The sequence below is a fragment of the Coregonus clupeaformis genome, chromosome 30 (assembly GCF_020615455.1).
Source record: "Coregonus clupeaformis isolate EN_2021a chromosome 30, ASM2061545v1, whole genome shotgun sequence".
In the NCBI taxonomy this organism is placed as follows: Eukaryota; Metazoa; Chordata; class Actinopteri; order Salmoniformes; family Salmonidae; genus Coregonus; species Coregonus clupeaformis.
Window position 1 is genome coordinate 48,499,968 of NC_059221.1, and position 24,086 is coordinate 48,524,053.

The 24,086-nt window shown below is 46.8% G+C and overlaps 2 protein-coding genes across 2 annotated transcripts; both read right to left on the reverse strand.

Annotated features, from left to right (window-relative positions):
• Window positions 1–176: 176 nt before the first annotated feature.
• Window positions 177–22,055, reverse strand: LOC121546622. Its single transcript, XM_045209288.1, has 7 exons — window positions 21,783–22,055; window positions 2,684–2,742; window positions 2,484–2,596; window positions 2,235–2,286; window positions 1,645–1,842; window positions 750–1,457; window positions 177–552 (listed from the first exon to the last, which is right to left on the reverse strand). Exons 3-7 carry the CDS (start codon window positions 2,591–2,593, stop codon window positions 229–231), a joined length of 1,392 nt encoding a protein of 463 aa, XP_045065223.1. The 5' UTR covers window positions 2,594–2,596; window positions 2,684–2,742; window positions 21,783–22,055; the 3' UTR covers window positions 177–228.
• LOC121561987 lies at window positions 12,255–21,301 on the reverse strand. Its single transcript, XM_045209289.1, has 8 exons — window positions 21,192–21,301; window positions 20,943–20,994; window positions 20,539–20,745; window positions 14,519–14,830; window positions 14,144–14,331; window positions 13,553–14,051; window positions 12,775–13,356; window positions 12,255–12,578 (listed from the first exon to the last, which is right to left on the reverse strand). Exons 1-8 carry the CDS (start codon window positions 21,299–21,301, stop codon window positions 12,255–12,257), a joined length of 2,274 nt encoding a protein of 757 aa, XP_045065224.1.
• Window positions 22,056–24,086: the final 2,031 nt, after the last annotated feature.

A 24,086-nucleotide genomic window follows, 5' to 3' on the forward strand; every position in this document is an offset into this window, starting at 1 on the left:
TCAAACAGCTTAATAGTCTGGATAATTAATTAATAAAAATGTTATTTCAAGCATTATGAATTTCAAGTTATATGAAAAACACTAATGAAACCAGTTTTTTTGTTGGGGTTCAGATCCCCTTTATTTTTATTATTAAAAATAGGCAGTTCAAAGGAAAGGTGGCGATGGTGGAGAAATTCAGATGCAGAGTGTGGCCCAGAGTTGTGTGTGTGTGTGTTTGTGCTTGAGTCACTCCTCTTTGGGGAGGCTCATGGTGCATGTGAAGAACTTCCACACACGTCGGAAGAATCGCAGAACGCCATTTTTCTTCCGCTTCTTTGTTTCGCTGGACACCTTTGCCACTGAGTTTAACGCCTCGGTCACTCCGCTGCTCACCTCAGGACAGCTCTCAGTAGATAGCTGCATCACCTTGCTGAGGCCATTTCCAGTGTTCAGAAGGTTTTCAGCAGCCGCTGTCTTCTTTTTGTCACTGGACACCTCTTCCACTGCGTTTGGTGCCTCAGGCACCTCACTGAACACCTCAGGAAGGCTCTCGGTGGATCTGAAATAGGACTAAACAGACAATGCAGCGTAATGAAAGAGCAAGAACAACACATCTGTCATTTTTTCAAAAAACATACCACAGACCTCCAAAGTCTAAGATTATAGTAGCTAATTTATAATATTGTCCAGATTGAGACAACCCTGATACACCCAACTTTCAAAGATGCTTGACCTTTCATTTACAAAACAGGCTTCTTGTTCATTACCTTTGGGAGTTTTGCAATCATATTAGTGAAGTCTCGGTGCAGCTGATCTTCCCAGCCCTCCTTCAGCCACCCTTTGGGGTTCACCACCTTGCTAAGGACATTTTCAGTTTCCAGAAGGTTTTCAGCAGCCGCTGTCTTCTTTTTGTCACTGGACACTTCTTCCACTGCGTTTGGTGCCTCAGGCACCTCACTGAACACCTCAGGACCTCCATTGAACACTTCAGGCACTCCACTGCACATGTCAGGCACTCCACTGCATACCTCGGGACCTCCACTGAACACCTCAGGCACTCTGATGCACACCTCAGGACTGCTGCACACCTCAGGACGGCTCTCATTGGATAGCTGCACCACCTTTCTCAGGCCATTTCCAGAGTTCCGAAGGGCTCCAGTAGCCTCTGTCTTCTTTGTGTCACTTGACACCTCTCCCACTGCATTTGACACCCCAGGCACTCCACTGCACACCTCAGGACCTGTGCTGCACACCTGTGAACTTATGCTGCACACCTCAGGACCTCTGCTGCTCACCTCAGGACCTCTGCACCTCACCTCAGGACCTCCGCTTCTCACCTCAGGCACGCTTCTGCACACTTCAGGACCTCTTCTGCACACCTCAGGACCTCTGCTGCACACCTCAGGCACTCTGCTACACACCTCAGGACCTCTGCCACACATCTCAGGAAGGCTCTCAGTGGATTCGAAATAGGACTAAATAGACAATGCAGAGCAATGAAAGAGTAAGAACAAAACAATATCTGTCCTTTTTCACAAAACATACCACAGACATCTAAAGTCAAAATGTATAGAAGCTCATTTGTAATATTGTCCAGTTTGAGACAACTCTGATACACCCAACTTGGAAAGACACTTACGAAACAGGCTTCTTGTTCCTTACCTTTGGTAGTTCCGCAATCATATCATAGAATTTTCGGGTTAACTTCCAACGCTCCTCTTTCAGAAGCTGGATGTCTCCGTCGGTAGCAGTGTCCACGATGACATTTGGTATCCTTAATTCATCCTGAACTCTCTGGCCACTGAGCAGGATAACTCTCTCTGTTTCCTGTAATTCCAGGCCCCTCTTTGCATCCCAAGTCTATGTAACAACATTTACATTTACATTTTACATTTATGTCATTTAGCAGACGCTCTTATCCAGAGCGACTTACAGGAGCAATTAGGGTTAAGTGCCTTGCTTAAGGGCACATCGACAGATTTTTCACCTAGTCGGCTCGGGGATTAGAACCAGCGACCTTTCGGTTACTGGCACAACGCTCTTACCCACTAAGCTACCTGCCGCCCCATAATATGTCATTAAAAGACTGTTGATGTACCAGGTGAGACTGGACACTGGTCCATCATTGAAATGATGGGGAAAATTATGAATTTGAACTGATAGCTATTGTTTTTCTCTGGGTACAAAAATGAGCTTGTTGATATTTGAAGTGCTTTACAGTGGGTGTACTGTTTGCTCTACATAGTCCTCACCAATTCAGCTACAGAGACCTTCCTCCATCTCTTCCATGTCTCTGCCTCACGCCTTCATGTGAATATGGAAATGTATCAGACTGTGTCTGTCTACACTATCTATCAAACTATTGCTATCATCTAATATATTTTGATACATTCAGGTTATTATTTGGCCTTGTGTACTGATGTGATAAACTCAAGTTACCTAAATGAAATATAAAGTTTCGTACTTCGTATTTGAAAATAGTCTGAGAACACTGCACTTACTCCAGGAAGACTCTTTTCCCTGCCAGGAGCCAGTCCTTCATTGGTCTCAGAGGGAGGTCCAGTGGGAGCCTTCCCTGGGCTTTCAGCATACAGAATTGCCTCTTGAGCATTTTCTGCAATAGAGTCTTCAATTAGTGACTTAACCAGTTAGAATGTGGCAATCAGAGAGTGATATGAATTGGTTCATGGCAAAAACTAACTGCTCCTCCATGGAGAGTGATGAGGCCTTATTGATTATTAATTGTTGTTGGCCAAAACCCTGCAGAAAGAGCGAGGGTTACTGAGCACAGTACCCAACACCAGATGTCTACAGCAGTACATCTATCTTTTATTAATTCATGCTGGAAAAAGTTATCTAAATGGGAAGAATATACATTATACCTTACATAGAACAAGACCATGCAATATAAACAATGAAAATGCAGATGAGATTAATGAGATCTTAATTATGATGAGGAAGCAAGTCATCTTAGATTGTCGATAAATTGGTTGTATATCTAATAGATTCGATATGATCCAAGTAACGTTATTTTTCTCAAATGTCGAAAGCGTGCAATATCGGTCATTCTCATTATGGGAAGACCTACTTACCTTACTGAGAACAATAAACAATATTGATTGACTTGAATGAAGAATGCGCGTTTGCTATAGATATACTGTAGGTTGGTTGTGATTGTGAATAACTTAACCTCTGAGTGATACACACAGAATTAGGAATTAGAATGTATGTTATTGGGCATTGTGACGCGTATAGAATTATAATCTAGATTCGATTTCTATGGTGACGAGTTCCTTACTGCGGACAGAGTGCGTAATTTCTGAGCACATTTATTTGTCCTGTTGTATCATTTGCCCCGGGCAAATCCTATTTCTCCCTAATGAATACACATCCTATAACATTTTTACGCGATGTCACGGGGAAAAAACTTATTTTATGATGGTTTATTGGCATTGAAAGAAAAATACATAAAACATGCAATACAGTATTCAAATGTGTTGGTTAATACATCTCTTCAAAGTTGAAGACAATAGGCAATTTAAAGGTGGCTATATGAAAGAAATTACAGAATCAATCAATACAATTTACACTATGCCTAGATACAGGGGCGGCCTGTTCAATAGGGCGATATGGGCGACGCACTGCCAAACGGGAAAAGGAAGGGATTTTTTTTCTAATCAATTATATCACGGCAACAGTAGTTATCAGTGTTGTAATCTATACGTCTGATCTGCCACAGTGCCACACTGCCACTAAATGTCGAATCAGGCTAAAGTCGTGCTTCAAATGGCCCCCCCTTTTGGGGGCGATTTCAGTCAGGTTGAAAATCGCCCAGAAGTCTGTCATAGACTCCCATGTAAAATCTATTTTTTTCAAATTTCAGAGCCTTCAATACAATCTCAATGGGTGTCTGTGGGCTTGCACTTACGCTTTCGTCATACGTTACGTAACCATGAACGTAACTGAGAAAAGAGTGGATTGTTTGAAAGAAGTTCCCTTTTTGTCGGCGAACAAATGAAGATAAATTGGCAACGAAACAATTAGGACCTCCCAGACCAAATTTAATAATTCAACAGGTTTCTACTAAAGGCGGAAAGTCCTACACCCGAGGATTTTCCAAAAAATTGGTACGAACGAAAAAAGACATTGCCACTCACTCAACTGGATGACGAGGGATACAGGCTAGCTGTCCGCCGCCACAACGATGAGGTTAGTGTTGATAATCACAAGTTTACTGGAGAACTAACTGAGACCAAGTAGAGACTTTGGACAGGGTGGATATGGTGTAATAAAGGCAGTTTATTCAGAGGTAAATATATCTGGAATCGCGTTCACGGACCCGTTCGTCAAACTCTTAGGGAGCTATAAATTAAGCCCCATTACTTACCATATCAGATAAGAGAAATTGCTGCAGCTACATATATTTTACATCCTGGCCCTACATAGTTCACTATTTGCATCACTTACCAAAATATTACATGTGGTCATATATGCTTGGAAAGTGGAGATGCCATAGAACGTCAAAAAAGTAAACATTGCTGGAGACACATTGCCGTTTTGGAGAAGACATCGCGTTTGCTAGCGAAGAGATTTGTTGTGGCAAATGAACTTAGGCTGGGAATTGCCAGGAACCTCACGATAAGATATATGCATCAGCATTGCGAGTCTCATGATTCTATACGTATTGCGATTCGATACTGTGATTTTATTGCGCACCATATGTCTGTTGCAGAGGGATCAGAAAGCCATGAGAACGAGTTTTGATCAGTCATGGAAATAAAAGTGCTGAAAACAAATTGGCTCCCAATGTGAAAAGATTGAGCACAAGCTATGAAGGAACAATAATGGTGTTTTGGTGCAGGTACAGCCAACTAGCGCTAAAATATTGCGATATTGTCAATACAGTATATCGTAAAGTATCACTATGTAACTCGATTTCTTTCACCCCAATCCCTCAAATTAACGGTAAATAACTGAATTGTTTGCCCCACATTTAGCTAAGATGATTAGCTAGCCAGCTAAAATGTTTTATTTAGTTAGCAGTCGCATCTACAATAGTTTACTGTCAATAACATGTCTCCAAAAATGATGTGGTGTCTCCAATTGTGTTGACATTTTACAATTGCAATGCGCATCCATGAATATCCACTTTCTGTAGCTCAGCTGGTAGAGCATGGTGCTTGTAACGCCAAGGTAGTGGGTTCGATCCCCGGGACCACCCATACACAAAAATGTATGCACGCATGACTGTAAGTCGCTTTGGATAAAAGCGTCTGCTAAATGGCATATTATTATTATTATTATTATTATTATCTGAAGAGAGCCCCGAAACATTGTGTGCAGACATTTTATGCAATAAATGAAGTAGGTTCAATCTAGTAGTTCTGATCTTCTGATTGGTCCTGATGAGTTGGGCGAGGTCACCTCCAGGCTACTGTCACTGTTGCATTGGCTCTGAGTCGGGTTCTCTGTCTTCAAATGTTCAGCCTAAGAGAGGGGATTTGTGTGTGTGTGTGTGTGTGTGTGTGTGTTTAACAGTGATGATGTGTGTGTGTGTGTGTGTTTAACAGTGATGATGTGTGTGTGTGTGTTTGTGTGTGTGTGTGTCCTCAGAGCAAGAACTCGTGAGTTGGAAGAACTGAGAAGCCTATGGCGTGGGTGTTGTCCTTGGCCACCTGCTGACAAGGCTGACAAGATAGGACCCTTTTGTCCATTGTTATTGGATAGGAACAGAACTTATAACCAGCTCCTGACCTAAATAGATCTTAGCACAACATTTTACTCAACATATCATATTCCATATTCACTATAACAAATATATTTACTACGACATTAGCAAGAACCGCCACATCCTCAGCCGGCTAATCCAGTGTGTGAAGTTTTGCGGAGTGTTTGAGTTAGCTTTGCGAGGCAAAGATGAAACTGAGGGCTCCACCAACCCTGGTAAGCCAACACTTTTGAGATCAGTCAATAAATGCTTCTGGTATTGACTTATATGCTGCCCCTGTCTTCATGTTGTTGCTGGACATATCTTTTTTTAAATGTGTGTAGGTCACCTAAATCATCAGAAAAATTGCCCCTCCTGAGAATTTTTTCAGGAGCCGCCACTGCCTAGATATCAACAAAATAAAATAAAATCAAATTGTATTTGTCACATGCGCGGAATACAACAGGTGTAGACATTACAGTGAAATGCTTACTTACAAGCCCTTAACCAACAACGCAGTTTTAACAAAAAATAAGTGTTAAGTAAAAAATAATAATAAATAAAATAATGAAAGAGCAGCAGTAAAATAACAGGAGCGAGGCTAAATACAGGGGATACCTGTACTGAGTCAATGTGTTGGCACAGGTTAGTCGAGGTAATTGAGGTAATATGTACATTAAAGTGACTATGCATAGATAATAAACAGAGAGTAGCAGCAGCGTAAAAGAGGGGGACAATGCAAATAGTTCAGGTAGCCATTTGATTAGCTGTTCAGGAGTCTTATGGCTAGGGGTAGAAGCTATTAAGAAGCCTTTTGGACCTAGACTTGGCACTCCGGTACCGCATGCCATGCGGTAGCAGAGAGAGCAGTCTATGACTAGGGTGGCTGAAGTCTTTGACAATTTTTAGGGCCTTCCTCTGACATCGCCTGGTATAAAGGTCCTGGATGGCAGGAAGCTTGGCCCCAGTGATGTACTGGGCCGTACGCACTACCCTCTGTAGTGCCTTGCGGTCGGAGGCCGAGCAGTTGCCATATCAGGCAGTGATGCAACCAGTCAGGATGCTCTCGATGGTGCAGCTGTAGAACAAATCTATGTTGTGCCCTCTTCACGACTGTCTTGGTGTGTTTGGACCATGATCGTTTCTTGGTGATGTGGACACTAAGGAACTTGAAGCTCTCAACCTGCTCCACTACAGCCCCGTCGATGAGAATGGGGGCGTGCTCTGTCCTCTTCTTTTTCCTGTAGTCCACAATCATCTCCTTTGTCTTGACCACTTTGTCTTGACCATACGGCCAGGTCTCTGACCTCCTCCCAATATGCTGTCTCATCGTTGTCAGTGATCAGGCCTACCGCTGTTGTGTCGTCTGCAAACTTAATGATGGTGTTGGAGTCATGCCTGGCCATGCAGTCATGGGTGAACAGGGAGTACAGGAGGAGACTGTGCACGCACCCCTGAGGGGCCCCCGTGTTGAGGATCAGCATGGAAGATGTGTTATTACTAGGGGTGTAACGATCCATCTACTACATTGATGTATCGATTTATATTTCTATGATCCAACTACATCGATCTGTGCTCGGCGAGTTGGCCTTTTGGACAACATATATCGATCTAACATAGTTTTAAAATGTAATAAATAGATTGTATCGATACTAGGAAATAACCCATTGGATTTAAGCACGTCAGATGTTATATGCAGGGGTGCACATAACTGGTACGCAGGTACGCAAGCGCGACAAAAATCAGGAATGCGTAATGCCACTTGTGTTACTACGCGCCTTTGCGTACTTGACCGATCTTCTCATCTAACCTTACACATGACATGTTGCTTGTCAACTACTGTCAGGGATGTCCAAAAAGCAACAGACATTAAGCAGCTTCGTTGGCGTTTCGCCACCTACAAAGAAACGCCAACTGGAGCCAGAGCCGAAGAAAATACTTTTTTCGGAAAAGTGGCTCCAAGATGTGCAGTGGCTTGAAGCTAACGATGAGCGCACTGAAATGTGGTGCAAGATTTGCCACTCAAATCCACATCTAGCAGACAAAACAGGTGCATTTTATAAAGGCTCAAAGAATTTCAACCATCCTTTATTTGACAAACATGAAAAGAGCAAGGAGCACACGAATGTAGCGCAAGCCATTGCTAAACAAGCTAGCCGAGAATAAATGTCCAGTCGCCCACTTGCCAGATGGCGAGACAAGCTGAATGAAGAACAGCGGCAAGCTCTGTTTAATATTTTTCTCCTCGCCTTCCATAAAGCTAAACACGCACGTCCCATGTCTTCCTATTCTGAGGATGTTCCTTTACTGAAGCGGCTAGAAGTAAATGTCGGAGGTGCATATCATTCACGTGAAGAGGGCACACGGATCATGCAGAGCATCGCTCACACCATCAGCGGGGAGTTACGAGCCAAGTTGCAGTCTGCTGAATTTTTGTGGGCTGCTTTTTGATGGATCTGAGGACATCACAAAAACTGAGCAGGAAATCGTTTACAGTGTGTCTGTGTCCAGCAACGGAGAGTTTACTTCGGACTTTATTGGACTGATTGAATTGGGTGCTGACCGAACCGCACAGGCCATAACAGACGGACTTGTGAGACTTTTCCAGGACACAGGCTTGGATGACTGGACAACAAAGTTGGTCGCTGTGTGCACAGACTGCTGCTGTCAACGTGGGTATCTACAACGGCGTTGTGCCAAAACTCCGGCAACTTGCTGCGGTTGGAGACTCCCTTTTGCACATTCTGTGCACCGCACACACACTGGAGAATTGCGCGAAATCAGCTGATCGCATCATACCTTACTGTGAGACATTTAATCGCTCTGTGGTCAAGCTGCTGCAGTTTTATTTACAAAAAGGTGGAGCAAAAAAAACTGCTGCACTGAATAAGCTATGTGAAGAAAATGGGATCTCCTTTGTGAAACTGGGTAAGTTTCATAATATCAGACGGTCTGCATGGAGGCATGAAACACTGTTAAAAATATCAAGACTATTGCCAGCCATTAAAATGCAACTGGTTACGAGTGATAACAGTGACTTGCAGCATATCTGCACAGAGCGTTTTCAGTGCTTTCTGTCAAACATGCTTGACATTTGCAACATTTTGAACACCACATCCATTAGGTTTCAGAAGGAAAAGCTGACCATTGGAGAATGTAAGGATGAACTCATGGTGGCCATTGGACAGTTCACACTTCTGCTTGATGGTGAAAGCCATAGGGCACACACTGTTTCCAATGCTGATGCTGACAGAGACAATACTCAGGGGGTTAATTGAAGAGTTTGAAATCAGATATGACTCCCTCAAGTCATGTGATCATTTCTTAGTATTTGATCCTTCAACATGGCCTCAGGAAATGCAAGACCTCCACAGTTTTGGAAACACAACAGTTTGCAGCATTCTCAAGAAATATGAGGCCACCTTGCAACTTGACAAAGATACCACTGTGACAGAATGGATGCGCTTAAAGCAGGCAGGAAAACGCCTGGGAGCCTCTTCTGTGTATGACTTGGTCCAAATAGTAAGTACAAGTAACCCAGATGCTTATTCCAACATCAACAAGGTGGTTAAGCTGTCTCTTACACTGCCTTTAAGCAGTGCAGCTTGTGAGAGGGGATTCTCACATCTCAACATTATAAAAACCAAGTACAGATCTTGTCTGTCACATGCTCGTCTCTCAGCACTGATGCACATTCACCTGTCAAAGCAGACCACAGAGACATTTGACCCAAAGCCTGCTGTTGACCTGTGGATGGAGACAGCTAATCGGAGGCTCAACCAAGGACAGGGAGGTGCATCTGCAGCATCTTCATCATCTACCATGCAGGAAGCTGAAGCAGAGGACAGTGGTGGTGGCACTGAGGAGGACAGTGGTGGCAGCACTGAGGAGGACAGTGATGGCAGCACTGAGGAGGACAGTGGTGGTGGCACTGAGGAGGACAGTGGTGGCAGCACTGAGGAGGACAGTGATGGCAGCACTGAGGAGGACAGTGGTGGCGGCACTGAGGAGGACAGTGAAGAAGACTGCACTTATTAAGACCACGCTACATATATGGTGAGTACCAAACACCATCTGCTGGTACTCACCTGAGTAACTCACTGAAAAAGTTATGTGCACCCCTGTTTATATGGATGTTTTTTCTTAGCACTTTTAATGATAAAGGCTTTAAACATTACTCGATTCAGTCTGCCTGTCCGTGACGTCATCGCGCCAGCAGCAGCGCAAAGGCGCCAAGAAAACAAAACATAGCATGGCGGACGACAGAGGAGAAGCCGACGAGCGAGAAATTATCAAGCCACCATTGCGGTCCTTACAAGAAACAGGAATCTAGGAAACTTCACCTGCACTGTCCAATATCCAGGTATTTATTTCAGTCACACTGGTTGAATTTTTGGCTAAAAGGTTACTGAATCGATTTCAAGTCACTGAATCGTTTCGGATTGTATCGTTCTAAATGAACCAATATCGTCCTTGAATCGTATCGACAACCACGAATCGTGATACAAATCGAATCGTTGTTAAAACAAATCGTTACACCCCTAGTTGTTACCTAACCTTACCACCTGGTGGTGGCCCGTCAGGAAGTCCAGGATCCAGTTGTAGAGAGGTAAGGACCCTGGGAGGTGTTTAGTCCCAGGGTCCTTAGCTTAGTGATGAGCTTTGAGGGCACTATGGTGTTGAACGCTGAGCTGTAGTCAATGAATAGCATTCTCACGTAGGTGTTCCTTTTGTCCAGGTGGGAAAGGGCAGTGTGGAGTGCAATAGAGATTGCAACATCTGTGGATCTCTTGGGGTGGTATGCAAATTAGAGTAGGTCTAGGGTTTCTGGGATAATGGTGTTGATGTGAGCCATGACCAGCCATGACCTTCAGGCTCTGATCAGACCCTACACCCAAACGAGGGCACTACATTCATCCACCTCTGGCCTGCTAGCCCCCCTACCTCTACGGAAGCACAGTTCCCGCTCAGCCCAGTCAAAGCTATTCGCTGCTCTGGCACCCCAATGGTGGAAGAAGCTCCCCCACGACGCCAGGACAGCGGAGTCACTGACCACCTTCCGGGGACACTTGAAACCCTACCTCTTTAAGGAATACCTGTGATATGATGTTTTTATGGTATAATGATGTCATGCCATAGTGTTGTGAGGACAGAGGAAGAGTTAAGAGATGAGTGGTTTGGGGCCATGAAGTCTACATTCCATTATGTCAAGGTAGATTAGTGATGTTTAGGATAGCATGAGTGATGTTTAGTATACTGACTTGGGGTAAAAAGTGATGAACATCAAAGACAGGGAGTGCCCATGGAGACTTGCCAAATGTATGTGAAAGGAATGAGAACCAAAAGGCTATATAAGATAGAGGGTCTTCTTTGTCTAGTTAGTTCAACTGACGAAGGGCAAAGCCATGTCCGTTTGTTAGATGAACCCACGAGCTCGTGATTCAATAAATACTTGGTATGAAATCTCCACAGAATGTCTAAGAATATCCTTGCATCCTTGATTCTTTGATACCTGAGAAACTCATCATAACAACCTGGAATAGTATAAAAGTAATCCTTCTACCCCCACCCCACCCCATAAAAATAAAAATAAAAAGTGGTTGTCCCACTCGCTATCCTAAGTTGAATGCACCAATTTGTAAATCGCTCTGGATAAGAGCGTCTGCTAAATGACGTAAATGTAAATGTAAATGTTGCCTGTAGTTTTATAATTTATTTTAAAATAGCTGTATTGATTTTTAAAGTGCTACGTGGCCCTGCACCTGAATACATGTCTGACATGCTTTTAACATACTGTATGTGCCCGGTCGGTCCCTCAGATCCTCTTTTAGTTGTTCCAAAGGTGAGAACCAAAACGTTTGGTGAGGCTGCCTTCAGCCACTATGGTCCTGGCCTTTGGAACAGCCTGCCGGAGGATCTGAGGGCCTCAGAAACTGTAGACAGTTTGAAGAGCTTAAGACATACCTTTTTAGCCATGCTTCTGCTTAGTCATACTATCTATTGTATATATCTTATTTATTTTCATTTATTTTAATGCATTAGTCTCTCATGTCCACTGTTATTGTTTTACTATTTTAATTTGTCTCATTTATAAAACCTATTTGTGTCTTTCTAACCTTTTATTTTATTTGCCAAGCACTTTGAAATGCATAATCTGTAAGAAATGTGCTCTGAAAATAAAGTTTGATTTGGTGTTGATCAGGAAAATGTCCCACAGTAGAGCCATTCAACCACAAACTTACATTAATATGCAAAGTGTCTCAAATGATTTCGTACATATTTACTAGTGTGTAATGCAGTAATACTGTGATTAATAAGTACTTAATAAGTACTTCTCAAACAGCTTAATAGTCTGGATAATTAATTAGTAAAAATGTTATTTGAAGCATTATGAATTTCAAGTTATATGAAAAACACTAATGAAAACAGTTTTTTTGTTGGGGTTCAGATCCCCTTTATTTTTATTATTAAAAATAGGCAGTTCAAAGGAAAGGTGGAGATGGTGGAGAAATTCAGATGCAGAGTGTGGCCCAGAGTTGTGTGTGTGTGTGTGTTTGTGCTTGAGTCACTCCTCTTTGGGGAGGCTGATGGTGCATGTGAAGAACTTCCACACACGTCGGAAGAATCGCAGAACGCCATTTTTCTTCCGCTTCTTTATTTCGCTGGACACCTTTGCCACTGAGTTCAACGCCTCGGTCACTCCGCTGCTCACCTCAGGACAGCTCTCAGTAGATAGCTGCATCACCTTGCTGAGGCCATTTCCAGTGTTCAGAAGGTCTCCAGTTGTCTCCGTCTTCTTTGTGTCAATGCACACCTCTTCCACTGCGTTCAACACCTCAGGCACTCCTATGCTCACCTCAGGAAGCCTCTCGGTGGATCCGAAATAGGGCTAAACAGACAATGCAGCGTAAGGAAAGAGCAAAAACAACACATCTGTCGTTTTTCAAAAAACATACCACAGACATCCAAAGTCAAAGATTATAGTAGCTAATTTATAATATTGTCCAGTTTGAGACAACCCTGACACACCCAATTTACAAAGATGCTTGACCTTTCATTTACAAAAAAGGCTTCTTGTTCATTACCTTTGGGAGTTTTACAATCGTATTATTGAAGTCTCTGGACAGCTGATCTTCCCAGTCCTCCTTCAGCCACCCTTTGGGGTTCACCACCTTGCTAAGGACATTTTCAGTGTCCAGAAGGTTTTCAGCAGCCGCTGTCTTCTTTTTGTCACTGGACACCTCTTCCACTGCGTTTGGTGCCTCAGACACCTCACTGAACACCTCAGGACTTCCCCTGCACACCTCAGGACCTCCATTGAACACTTCAGGCACTCCACTGCACATGTTAGGCACTCCACTGCATACCTCGGGACCTCCACTGAACACTTCAGGCACTCCACTGCACATGTCAGGCACTCCACTGCATACCTCGGGACCTCCACTGAACACCTCAGTCACTCTGATGCACACCTCAGGACTGCTGCACACCTCAGGACGGTTCTCAGTGGATAGCTGCACAACCTTGCATAGGCCATTTCCCGTTTTCAGAAGGTTTACAGTAGCCTCTGTCTTCTTTGTGTCACTGCACACCTCTTCCACTGCGTTTGAGGCCTCAGGACCTCTGCTGCACACCTCAGGAAGGCTCTCGGTGGATCCGAAATAGGACTAAACAGACAATGCAGCGTAATGAAAGAGCAAGAACAACACATCTGTCGCTTTTCAAAAAACATACGACAGACATCCAAAGTCAAAGATTATAGTAGCTAATTTAAAATATTGTCCAGATTGAGACAACCCTGATACACCCAATTTACAAAGATGCTTGACCTTTCATTTACAAAACAGGCTTCTTGTTCATTACCTTTGGGAGTTTTGTAATCATATTATTGAAGTCTCGGTGCAGCTGATCTTCCCAGCCCTCCTTCAGCCACCCTTTGGGGTTCACCACCTTGCTAAGGACATTTTCAGTGTCCAGAAGGTTTTCAGCAGCCGCTGTCTTATTTTTGTCGCTGGACACCTCTTCCACTGCGTTTGGTGCCTCAGGCACCTCACTGAACACCTCAGGACTTCCCCTGCACACCTCAGGACCTCCATTGAACACTTCAGGCACTCCACTGCACATGTCAGGCACTCCACTGCATACCTCGGGACCTCCACTGAACACTTCAGGCACTCTGATGCACACCCCAGGACTGCTGCACACCTCAGGACGGCTCTCATTGGATAGCTGCACCACCTTTCTCAGGCCATTTCCAGTGTTCAGAAGGGCTCCAGTAGCCTCTGTCTTCTTTGTGTCACTTGACACCTCTCCCACTGCATTTGACAGCTCAGACACTCCACTGCACACCTCAGGACCTGTGCTGCACACATGTGAACTTATGCTGCACACCTCAGGACCTCTGCTGCTCACCTCAGGACCTCTGCTGCTCACCTCAGGACCTCTGCTTCTCACCTCAGGACCTCTGCACCTCTGCACCTCACCTCAGGACCTCTGCACCTCACCTCAGGAACTCTTCTGCACACTTCAGGACCTCTTCTGCACACCTCAGGACCTCTGCTGCACACCTCAGGCACTCTGCTACACACCTCAGGAACGCTGCCACACATCTCAGGAAGGCTCTCAGTGGATCCGAAATAGGACTAAATAGACAATGCAGAGCAATGAAAGAGTAAGAACAAAACAATATCTGTCCTTTTTCACAAAACATACCACAGACATCTAAAGTCAAAATGTATAGAAGCTAATTTGTAATATTGTCCAGTTTGAGACAACTCTGATACACCCAACTTGGAAAGACACTTACGAAACAGGCTTCTTGTTCCTTACCTTTGGTAGTTCCGCAATCATATCATAGAATTTTCGGGTTAGCTGATCTTTACAACCCTCCTTCAGCCACACTTTGGGCTTCACCACCTTGCTGAGGACCTTTCCATCTCCAGCAGCCTCTTTCTCCACACCGACCAGGGCCAGCGGTTCAGCCTGGACATCCACCACATTGTTATTCGGAGACTCCACTGAAGCCTCCTCGTTGGTGTTGTCAATGTCAGCAGCCCCAGCGACACTGGCCGGGCACTTGGTCTTTGGTCTTTTCTCTTCAATTAGAGTTTCCTTTGAAGAGGTCTCAGAATGTCCATAAAGCTGTAACGATCCCGGCAGTCTGAGTCGGGTCCTGTCTGTGGACTAGTTTTTCTGCTCGTGATCTCCAGTTTCCCGAGGGTTCTGGAACGCTCCGGGGAGCTCTCTTGATTTCCGCACCTGCATCCCATCAGCAATCTGCACACCTGGTCCTGATCATCACCCTTCTTAGGCTCTGGCCTAACATCCATTCCCTGCCGGATCGTTAGCCATGAACAGTAGGTTTACCAGAGTATCAGTCTTAGAGCTTCTAGCGTTAGTTTTGTTGTTTTGCACCTTGTTGGTTTGTTGTTTACTTACCTCCGTTTTGTTCCATCTGCAGTCACTCGTCCGGAACCTTCATCCAACCTCTGCCTGGTGGTCGGCGGCTGCCGAGCCATGATTGGATCAACCACTGCACCCCCAACAACTAATCAACGCCGCCCGCTCTGTTCCCTGGATTATTCAGCATCACTCTTGAATTTGTAAATAAACACTCACCTTCGTTTCAACTTACCTTGTCCTGGTCTGCTTCTGGGTTCTGGCTTTGTAACTCGTGACAGAACGATCCGGCCAGTAATGAACCCAGCGGACCTGGACTCTGTTCGCCATGCCATTACCCATCAGGAGAAGATGTTGGGCCATCATAGCACGGAGCTACAGGAGATCGCGTTGGCAGTTCGGAACCTTTCTACCGGTCTGACGGAGGTCCAGAACCAGCGCAAGTTTCCGGTGGAGGATCCACTACCGGTTTCACCCATCTCGCCTGCCGCGTCTGGAGCGGTGTCCTTCCGTGAGCCCAAGGTTCCGACGCCGGATAAATATGAGGGGAGCTGGGAAGATGCCGTTCTTTCCTTATGCAGTGTGGGTTAGTGTTCGATCTACAGCCCTACTCTTATGCCACAGACAAGGCTAGGATAGCCTTTGTGATTGAGTTGCTGCGTGGTCGAGCGCTGGAGTGGGCTTCAGCCGTTTGGGAACGACAAGACCCCTGCATGGCTTCATACCAGGGGTTCACGGCCGAGATGAGGAAGCTTTTCGACCATTCCGTCCGAGGGAGGGGACGCAGCTAGGCGCCTGTTTTCGCTTCACCAAGGAACTCGTAGCGTGGCCGACTTCGTGATCGAGTTCAAGACGTTGGCTGTGGAGAGTGGGTGGAATGAGGAGTCTCTGCAAGCGGCCTTTTACCAGGGTCTGTCGGAGCAGCTCAAGGATGAGTTGATCTCCTATCCGGAGCCTAGTGACCTGGACAGCTTGGTAGCCTTGTCTATTCGGGTGGATAATCGAGTCCGAGAGCGAAGGAGGGAGAAGCAATGGGGTCCGTCCAATCGATCAGCTTCTCAGGTTCCAGTCGGGTCGGGGATTGGACCAGAATACGTCGATCATCGTCCACCACACAGGATTAGTGGAGAGGTCCTGTCTCCCGATTCGGAACCAATGCAAGTAGGGCGGCACGGGTTAACCAAGGAGGAACGCCAACTCAGACGTAGGACTAACTGTTGCCTCTACTGTGGTGGTTCGGGACATTACCTCGCCACCTGTTCCCGGCGGTCGTCAAACTGCGCGGCTCGCTAAAGTTGGGAGGACTTTTAGCGAGCCAGTTTCGACCTCTCAATACCTCTGTCAGACCCCGTTTCCGGCTACCCTTGTGAACAGGAATCAGAGCTTAGCGATTAACGCTTTTATCGATTCAGGTGCCGATGGAAGCTTTCTTGATGCCGAGTTGGTGGAACAGCTGGGGCTTTCCAAGGAGCAATTGCCGGAAGCCATTGAAGCGACCACTCTGAACGGCAGTAGTCTGGCACGTATCACGATGAGGACTGAACCGGTTAAGATGCTGTTGTCGGGGAATCATTCGGAGATGATTTCATTCTTCATTCTGCCGTCTTCCCATGTTCCTCTGGTCCTTGGATACCCCTGGCTGAAGGAACACAATCCCACGTTCGATTGGGTGACGGGCAAGGTACGAGTTGGAGCCTTGATTGTCATGCTAACTGTCTCAAGACTGCCTGTCCCCATTCGGTTCCCAGTCAGGTGATTGAGGCTAAACCCCCAGATTTGTCCCTGGTTCCCGAGACATATCACGATTTGGGGGAAGTGTTCAGTAAGCAGAAGGCTCTGTCACTCCCTCCCCACCGACCATATGATTGTGCCATCAACCTGTTCCCTGGAGCTGTCTACCCCAAGGGAAGGTTATACAGTATCTCCCGCCCTGAACGTGAGGCTTTGGAGACCTACATCAAGGAGTCCCTAGCTGCTGGTCTCGTTCGTCCCTCGTCATCACCCCTGGGGGCAGGATTCTTCTTTGTGGGTAAGAAGGATGGCTCTCTTCGACCGTGTATTGATTATCGGGGGTTGAATGACATCACGGTCAAGAACAAGTATCCCCTGCCCTTGATGAGTTCTGCCTTCGACTCCTTACAGGGTGCTACGGTGTTCACCAAGCTAGACCTACGCAATGCGTATCACATGGTCCGGATCAGAGAGGGAGACGAGTGGTTGACGGGTTTCAATACACCGATGGGTCACTTCGAGTATCAGGTGATGCCGTTTGGATTGACCAATGCTCCAGCGGTATTCCAGAGTATGGTGAACGACGTCCTGAGAGATATGATCGGTCTCTTTGTGTTTGTTTATCTGGATGACATTCTGATCTTCTCGAAGGAACCTTCCGACCACGTCCAGCATGTCCGGCAGGTTCTGCAGCGATTGTTGGAGAATCGCCTGTTCGTGAAGGCCGAGAAGTGCGAGTTTCACGCCCACACGACATCCTTTCTCGGGTACATCATCTCCAGGGGAGAGATTAGGATGGACCAGGAGAAGGTTAGAGCGGTTCTGGAATGGGCCCAGCCCGGTGCGAGATTGCAGCTCCAGAGATTTTTGGGGTTTGCGAATTTCTACCGCAGATTCATCCGGGATTACAGCCGTGTGGCCGCTCCGTTAACTGCCTTGACTTCCAGTATCAGGAGCTTCAAGTGGAATCCGGAGGCGGATCGAGCGTTTCTGGATTTGAAGAGGCGATTCACCAACGCACCGATTCTCTCTCAACCGGACACGGCCCGTCAGTTCGTCGTTGAAGTGGACGCGTCTGATGTGGGAGTTGGCGCCATCCTGTCGCAGCGATGCTCCACGGACAGTAAACTCCATCCCTGCGCCTACTACTCTCGTCGCCTTTCGCCTGCGGAGAGGAATTACGATGTGGGTAACCGGGAGCTTCTCGCGGTGAAACTTGCCTTGGAGGAGTGGCGCCACTGGTTGGAGGGGGCGGAGCAACCGTTTATTGTCTGGACTGACCACAAGAATCTTGCTTACGTGCAATCGGCTAGACGTCTCAACTCCCGTCAGGCCAGGTGGTCGTTGTTTTTCGGACTATTCAATTTTTTCCCTGACGTTCCGACCTGGATCTAAGAACGGCAAGGCGGACGCCTTGTCTCGGATGTTCTCCAAGACGGAGGAGAGTGGGTCCAAGACCGAGACAATTCTCCCCCGGAACTGCGTCGTGGGAGCTGTTAGGTGGAAGATTGAGGAGGAGGTGATGGCGGCCCTTCGGACGCAGCCCGGTCCCAGTAACGGTCCACCCGGTGGGTTGTTTGTGCCTGAGTCGGTTCGTCCTGCGGTCCTCAAATGGTCCCACGCCAGCAAGATGGCTTGTCACCCTGGCGTGGCTCGGACGATGGCGTTTCTTCGCAGACGTTTTTGGTGGCCTGCCATGGCCGAGGATACTCGGGGTTATGTTGCTGCCTGTCCAGTGTGTGCGCAGAATAAGAGTACCAATCGGCCCAGCTCTGGACTACTTCACCCCCTTCCTGTTCCCCGGCGACCATGGTCGCATCTGGCCCCTGGACTTTGTCACTGGGTTGCCCGCTTCTGAGGGGAACACGGTCGTTCTGACTATCGTGGACAGATTCAGCAAGTTCGCCCACTTTGTGCCAATTGCCAAGCTTCCCTCTGCCTCGGAGACGTCCGAGATCCTGGTTAGGGAGGTTTTCAGGGTCCACGGTTTGCCCAGTGATATCGTTTCCGACCGTGGCCCTCAGTTTACCTCTGCTGTCTGGAAGTCCTTCTGTTTGGCCATTGGAGCTACAGTCAGTCTCACATCTGGTTTTCACCCCCAATCTAATGGTCAGGCGGAGAGAGCCAACCAGAAGATGGAATCCACGCTACGCTGCCTGGCCTCTTCCAACCCCACCTCCTGGGTCTCTCAGTTGCCTTGGGTTGAGTATGCCCACAATACTCTCCCTACATCTGCCACTGGGATGTCTCCCTTCCAGTGCCTGTATGGCTACCAACCTCCCTTGTTCCCTTCTCAGGAGAAGGAGCTCTCAGTGCCTTCTGTTCAGGCCCATATTCGTCGTTGCCACCGGACCTGGCATCGGGCCAGAAAGGCACTCCTTAGAGTTTCGGACCGGTATCAGCTCCAGGCGAATCGTCGCCGGATCCCCGCTCCCACCTATACCATCGGAGATAGGGTCTGGTTGGCCACACGGGATCTTCCTTTACGGACTGAGTCTAGGAAGTTGTTACCGAAGTTCATTGGTCCGTTTGTGGTGGAGAAGGTGATCAATCCGGTGGCAGTTCGACTCAAACTCCCGAGGACGCTCAGAGTCCATCCCACCTTTCATGTCTCCTGCCTCAAGCCTGTTTTCCTCAGTCCTCTGTTGCCTCCTCCGCCTCCTCCTCCTCCTCCTCGGATGATCGGAGGTGGTCCTGCCTACACGGTGCGACGCATCATGGATTCCAGACGGCGGGGCCGGGGTTTCCAGTATCTCGTGGACTGGGAGGGGTATGGTCCTGAAGAGAGGAGTTGGATTCCGCGGCGACAGATCCTAGATGCTGACCTCATCCGTGACTTCTACCGCCTCCATCCTGGCGCTCCGGGGAGTCCGCCCGGTGGCGTTCGTCGGAGGGGGGTACTGTAACGATCCCGGCAGTCTGAGTCGGGTCCTGTCTGTGGACTAGTTTTTCTGCTCGTGATCTCCAGTTTCCCGAGGGTTCTGGAACGCTCCGGGGAGCTCTCTTGATTTCCGCACCTGCATCCCATCAGCAATCTGCACACCTGGTCCTGATCATCACCCTTCTTAGGCTCTGGCCTAACATCCATTCCCTGCCGGATCGTTAGCCATGAACAGTAGGTTTACCAGAGTATCAGTCTTAGAGCTTCTAGCGTTAGTTTTGTTGTTTTGCACCTTGTTGGTTTGTTGTTTACTTACCTCCGTTTTGTTCCATCTGCAGTCACTCGTCCGGAACCTTCATCCAACCTCTGCCTGGTGGTCGGCGGCTGCCGAGCCATGATTGGATCAACCACTGCACCCCCAACAACTAATCAACGCCGCCCGCTCTGTTCCCTGGATTATTCAGCATCACTCTTGAATTTGTAAATAAACACTCACCTTCGTTTCAACTTACCTTGTCCTGGTCTGCTTCTGGGTTCTGGCTTTGTAACTCGTGACAAAAGCTCAGAGAGCTGTAAATGGACAGAGACATACATAACTATCTGTATAGCACTTTGTGACATCTGCTGATGTAAAAAGGGCTTTATAAATAAATGTGATTGATTGATATCCTATAGCTGTTTCACAAATAAAACAAACCAAAGACATCCAACGTTGATAGTAACTCCTATGTAATATTGACCAACTTTTACCACCATATTATACACAGAAACGACAAAGATGCTTGACATGTTATTCAAAGAAACAATATTGGCATTGTAGATGGCTCTTATGTCTTACCTCAGTGGCCAGGCATGTCTCATCCTTTAGGTGCAAGAAGTTCAACTTCCAACGCTCCTCTTTCAGAAGCTGGATGTCTCTGTCGGGCGCAGTGTCCACGATGACATTTGGTATCCTTAATTCATCCTGAACTCTCTGGCCACTGAGCAGGATAACTATCTCTGTCTCTGTTTCCTGTAATTCCAGGCCCCTCTTTGCATCCCAAGTCTATGTAACAACATAATATGTTATTAAAAGACCGTTGATGTACCAGGTGAGACTGGACACTGGTCCATCATTGAAATGATGGGGGAAATTATGAATTTGAACTGATAGCTATTGTTTTTCTCTGGGTACAAAAATGAGCTTGCTGATATTTGAAGTGCTTTACAGTGGGTGTACTGTTTGCTCTACATAGTCCTCACCAATTCAGCTACAGAGACCTTCCTCCATCTCTTCCATGTCTCTGCCTCACGCCTTCATGTGAATATGGAAATGTATCAGACTGTGTCTGTCTACACTATCTATCAAACTATTGCTATCATCTAATATATTTTGATACATTCAGGTTATTATTTGGCCTTGTGTACTGATGTGATAAACTCAAGTTACCTAAATGAAGTATAAAGTTTCATACTTCGTATTTAAAAATAGTCTGAGAACACTGCACTTACTCCAGGAAGACTCTTTTCCCTGCCAGGAGCCAGTCCTTCATTGGTCTCAGAGGGAGGTCCAGTGGGAGCCTTCCCTGGGCTTTCAGCATACAGAATTGCCTCTTGAGCATTTTCTGCAATAGAGTCTTCAATTAGTGACTAAACCAGTTAGAATGTGGCAATCAGAGAGTGATATGAATTGGTTCATGGCAAAAACGAACTGCTCCTCCATGGAGAGTGATGAGGCGTTATTGATTATACATTTTTGTTGGCCATAGCCCTGCAGAAAGAGCGAGGGTTACTGAGCACAGTACCCAACACCAGATGTCTACAGCAGTACATCTATCTTTTATTAATTCATGCTGGAAAAAGTTATCTAAATGGGAAGAATATACATTATACCTTACATAGAACAAGACCATGCAATATAAACAATGAAAATGCAGATGAGATTAATGAGATCTTAATTATGATGAGGAAGCAAGTCATCTTAGATTGTCGATAAATTGGTTGTATATCTAATAGATTCGATATGATCCAAGTAACGTTATTTTTCTCAAATGTCGAATGCGTGCAATATCGGTCATTCTCATTATGGGAAGACCTACTTACCTTACTGAGAACAATAAAAAATATTGATTGACTTGAATGAAGAATGCGCGTTTGCTATAGATGAAGTTGCATATTCAGGAGAAGGCACCACTACCACTAATTGCATTGGGGTGTTTCTGGACTGGCCGGCCGGCACGCTGTCCTTTTACAGCGTCTCCTCTGACGCTATGACACACCTGCACACGTACAATGACTTGTTCACTGGACCCCTTTACCCTGCATTCAATATTCACACTGAAGAGGAGCAGGAGGGGTCCATCAGATTGTTGTAACGTTCATTTAGGGCCATGTCAAGGTTTAGAAGAAATGACTGTGATTATATCTTCTACTAATTTACATTTACATTTTAGTCATTTAGCAGACGCTCTTATCCAGAGCGACTTACAGGAGCAATTAGGGTTAAGTGCCTTGCTCAAGGGCACATCGACAGATTTTTCACCTAGTCGGCTCGGGGATTAGAACCAGCGACCTTTCGGTTACTGGCACAATGCTCTTAACCACTAAGCTACCTGCCGCCCCAATGACATTGTGTAGGTTTAGGGGGACCTCTGGTTTTCTACTGAAGGGGTTTGGCTGCTGTTGTAACCTGACTTCATTGTCCTTCGGCTGTATCTTAGTGTTTCATGAATGACAGATGAAGATCCATTGGTAGCATGGTCATTTATATTTATTATGGATTCCCCATAGGCAGCAGCTACTCTTCCTGGGGTCCAGCAAAATAAAGGCAGTTATACATTTTAAAAACATGACAACAAACTTTACAATGCATTCATAACAGATTTCACAACATATTAAGTGTGTGCCCTCAGGCCTCTACTCTACTACCACATATCTAGAACACAAAATCCATGTGTACATGTGTGTATAGTGCGTACGTTATCATGATGTCACGGTTCTCTAAGACCGAACCCAGAAGCAGACCAGGACAAGGTGAGTTGAACGAATGAGAGTGTTTATTTACAGGGAAAAGATGCAGAGTAGTCCAGTAGACGGAGCGGGTGGCGGAGATGAGTAGGTGGTGGTGAAGTAGCAGATGAACTGATGGCACGGCAGGGGTTGGGTGAAGGTTCCGGGAGAATGATGTTTATGGCTAACGATCCGGCAGGGAATGGATGTTAGGCCAGAGCCTAAGAAGGGTGATGATCAGGACCAGGTGTGCAGATTGCTGATGGGATGCAGGTGCGGAAATCAAGAGAGCTCCCCGGAGCGTTCCAGAACCCTCGGGAAACTGGAGATCACGAACATAAAAACTAGTCCACAGACAGGACCCGACTCAGACTGCCGGGATCGTTACAGTACCCCCCTCCGACGAACGCCACCGGGCGGACTCCCGGAGCGCCAGGATGGAGGCGGTAGAAGTCACTGATGAGGTCAGCATCTAGGACCTGTCGCCGCGGAATCCAACTCCTCTCTTCAGGACCATACCCCTCCCAGTCCACGAGATACTGGAAACCCCGGCCCCGCCGTCTGGAATCCATGATGCGACGCACCGTGTAGGCAGGACCACCTCCGATCATCCGAGGAGGAGGAGGAGGAGGCGGAGGAGGCAACAGAGGACTGAGGAAAACAGGCTTGAGGCAGGAGACATGAAAGGTGGGATGGACTCTGAGCGTCCTCGGGAGTTTGAGTCGAACTGCCACCGGATTGATCACCTTCTCCACCACAAACGGACCAATGAACTTCGGTAACAACTTCCTAGACTCAGTCCGTAAAGGAAGATCCCGTGTGGCCAACCAGACCCTATCTCCGATGGTGTAGGTGGGAGCGGGGATCCGGCGACGATTCGCCTGGAGCTGATACCGGTCCGAAACTCTAAGGAGTGCTTTTCTGGCCCGATGCCAGGTCCGGTGGCAACGACGAATATGGACCTGAACAGAAGGCACTGAGAGCTCCTTCTCCTGAGAAGGGAACAAGGGAGGTTGGTAGCCATACAGGCACTGGAAGGGAGACATCCCAGTGGCAGATGTAGGGAGAGTATTGTGGGCATACTCAACCCAAGGCAACTGAGAGACCCAGGAGGTGGGGTTGGAAGAGGCCAGGCAGCGTAGCGTGGATTCCATCTTTTGGTTGGCTCTCTCCGCCTGACCATTAGATTGGGGGTGAAAACCAGATGTGAGACTGACTGTAGCTCCAATGGCCAAACAGAAGGACTTCCAGACAGCAGAGGTAAACTGAGGGCCACGGTCGGAAACGATATCACTGGGCAACCCGTGGACCCTGAAAACCTCCCTAACCAGGATCTCGGACGTCTCCGAGGCAGAGGGAAGCTTGGCAATTGGCACAAAGTGGGCGAACTTGCTGAAT

Bases quoted from the DNA above. Each gene is read 5' to 3' on its own strand.
- LOC121546622 (XM_045209288.1), bottom strand. From the start codon at position 2,593: ATGCTCAAGAGGCAATTCTGTATGCTGAAAGCCCAGGGAAGGCTCCCA. The intron at 2,287-2,483 runs GTAAGTGCAGTG...ATTCACATGAAG, and splicing joins GGGAAAAGAGTCTTCCTGGA to GCGTGAGGCAGAGACATGGA. The intron at 553-749 runs GTAATGAACAAG...TTGTCTGTTTAG, and splicing joins TGATTGCAAAACTCCCAAAG to TCCTATTTCAGATCCACCGA.
- LOC121561987 (XM_045209289.1), bottom strand. From the start codon at position 21,301: ATGCTCAAGAGGCAATTCTGTATGCTGAAAGCCCAGGGAAGGCTCCCA. The intron at 20,746-20,942 runs GTGAGGACTATG...GTTGTTACATAG, and splicing joins AGGTCTCTGTAGCTGAATTG to ACTTGGGATGCAAAGAGGGG. The intron at 13,357-13,552 runs GTAATGAACAAG...TTGTCTGTTTAG, and splicing joins TGATTACAAAACTCCCAAAG to TCCTATTTCGGATCCACCGA.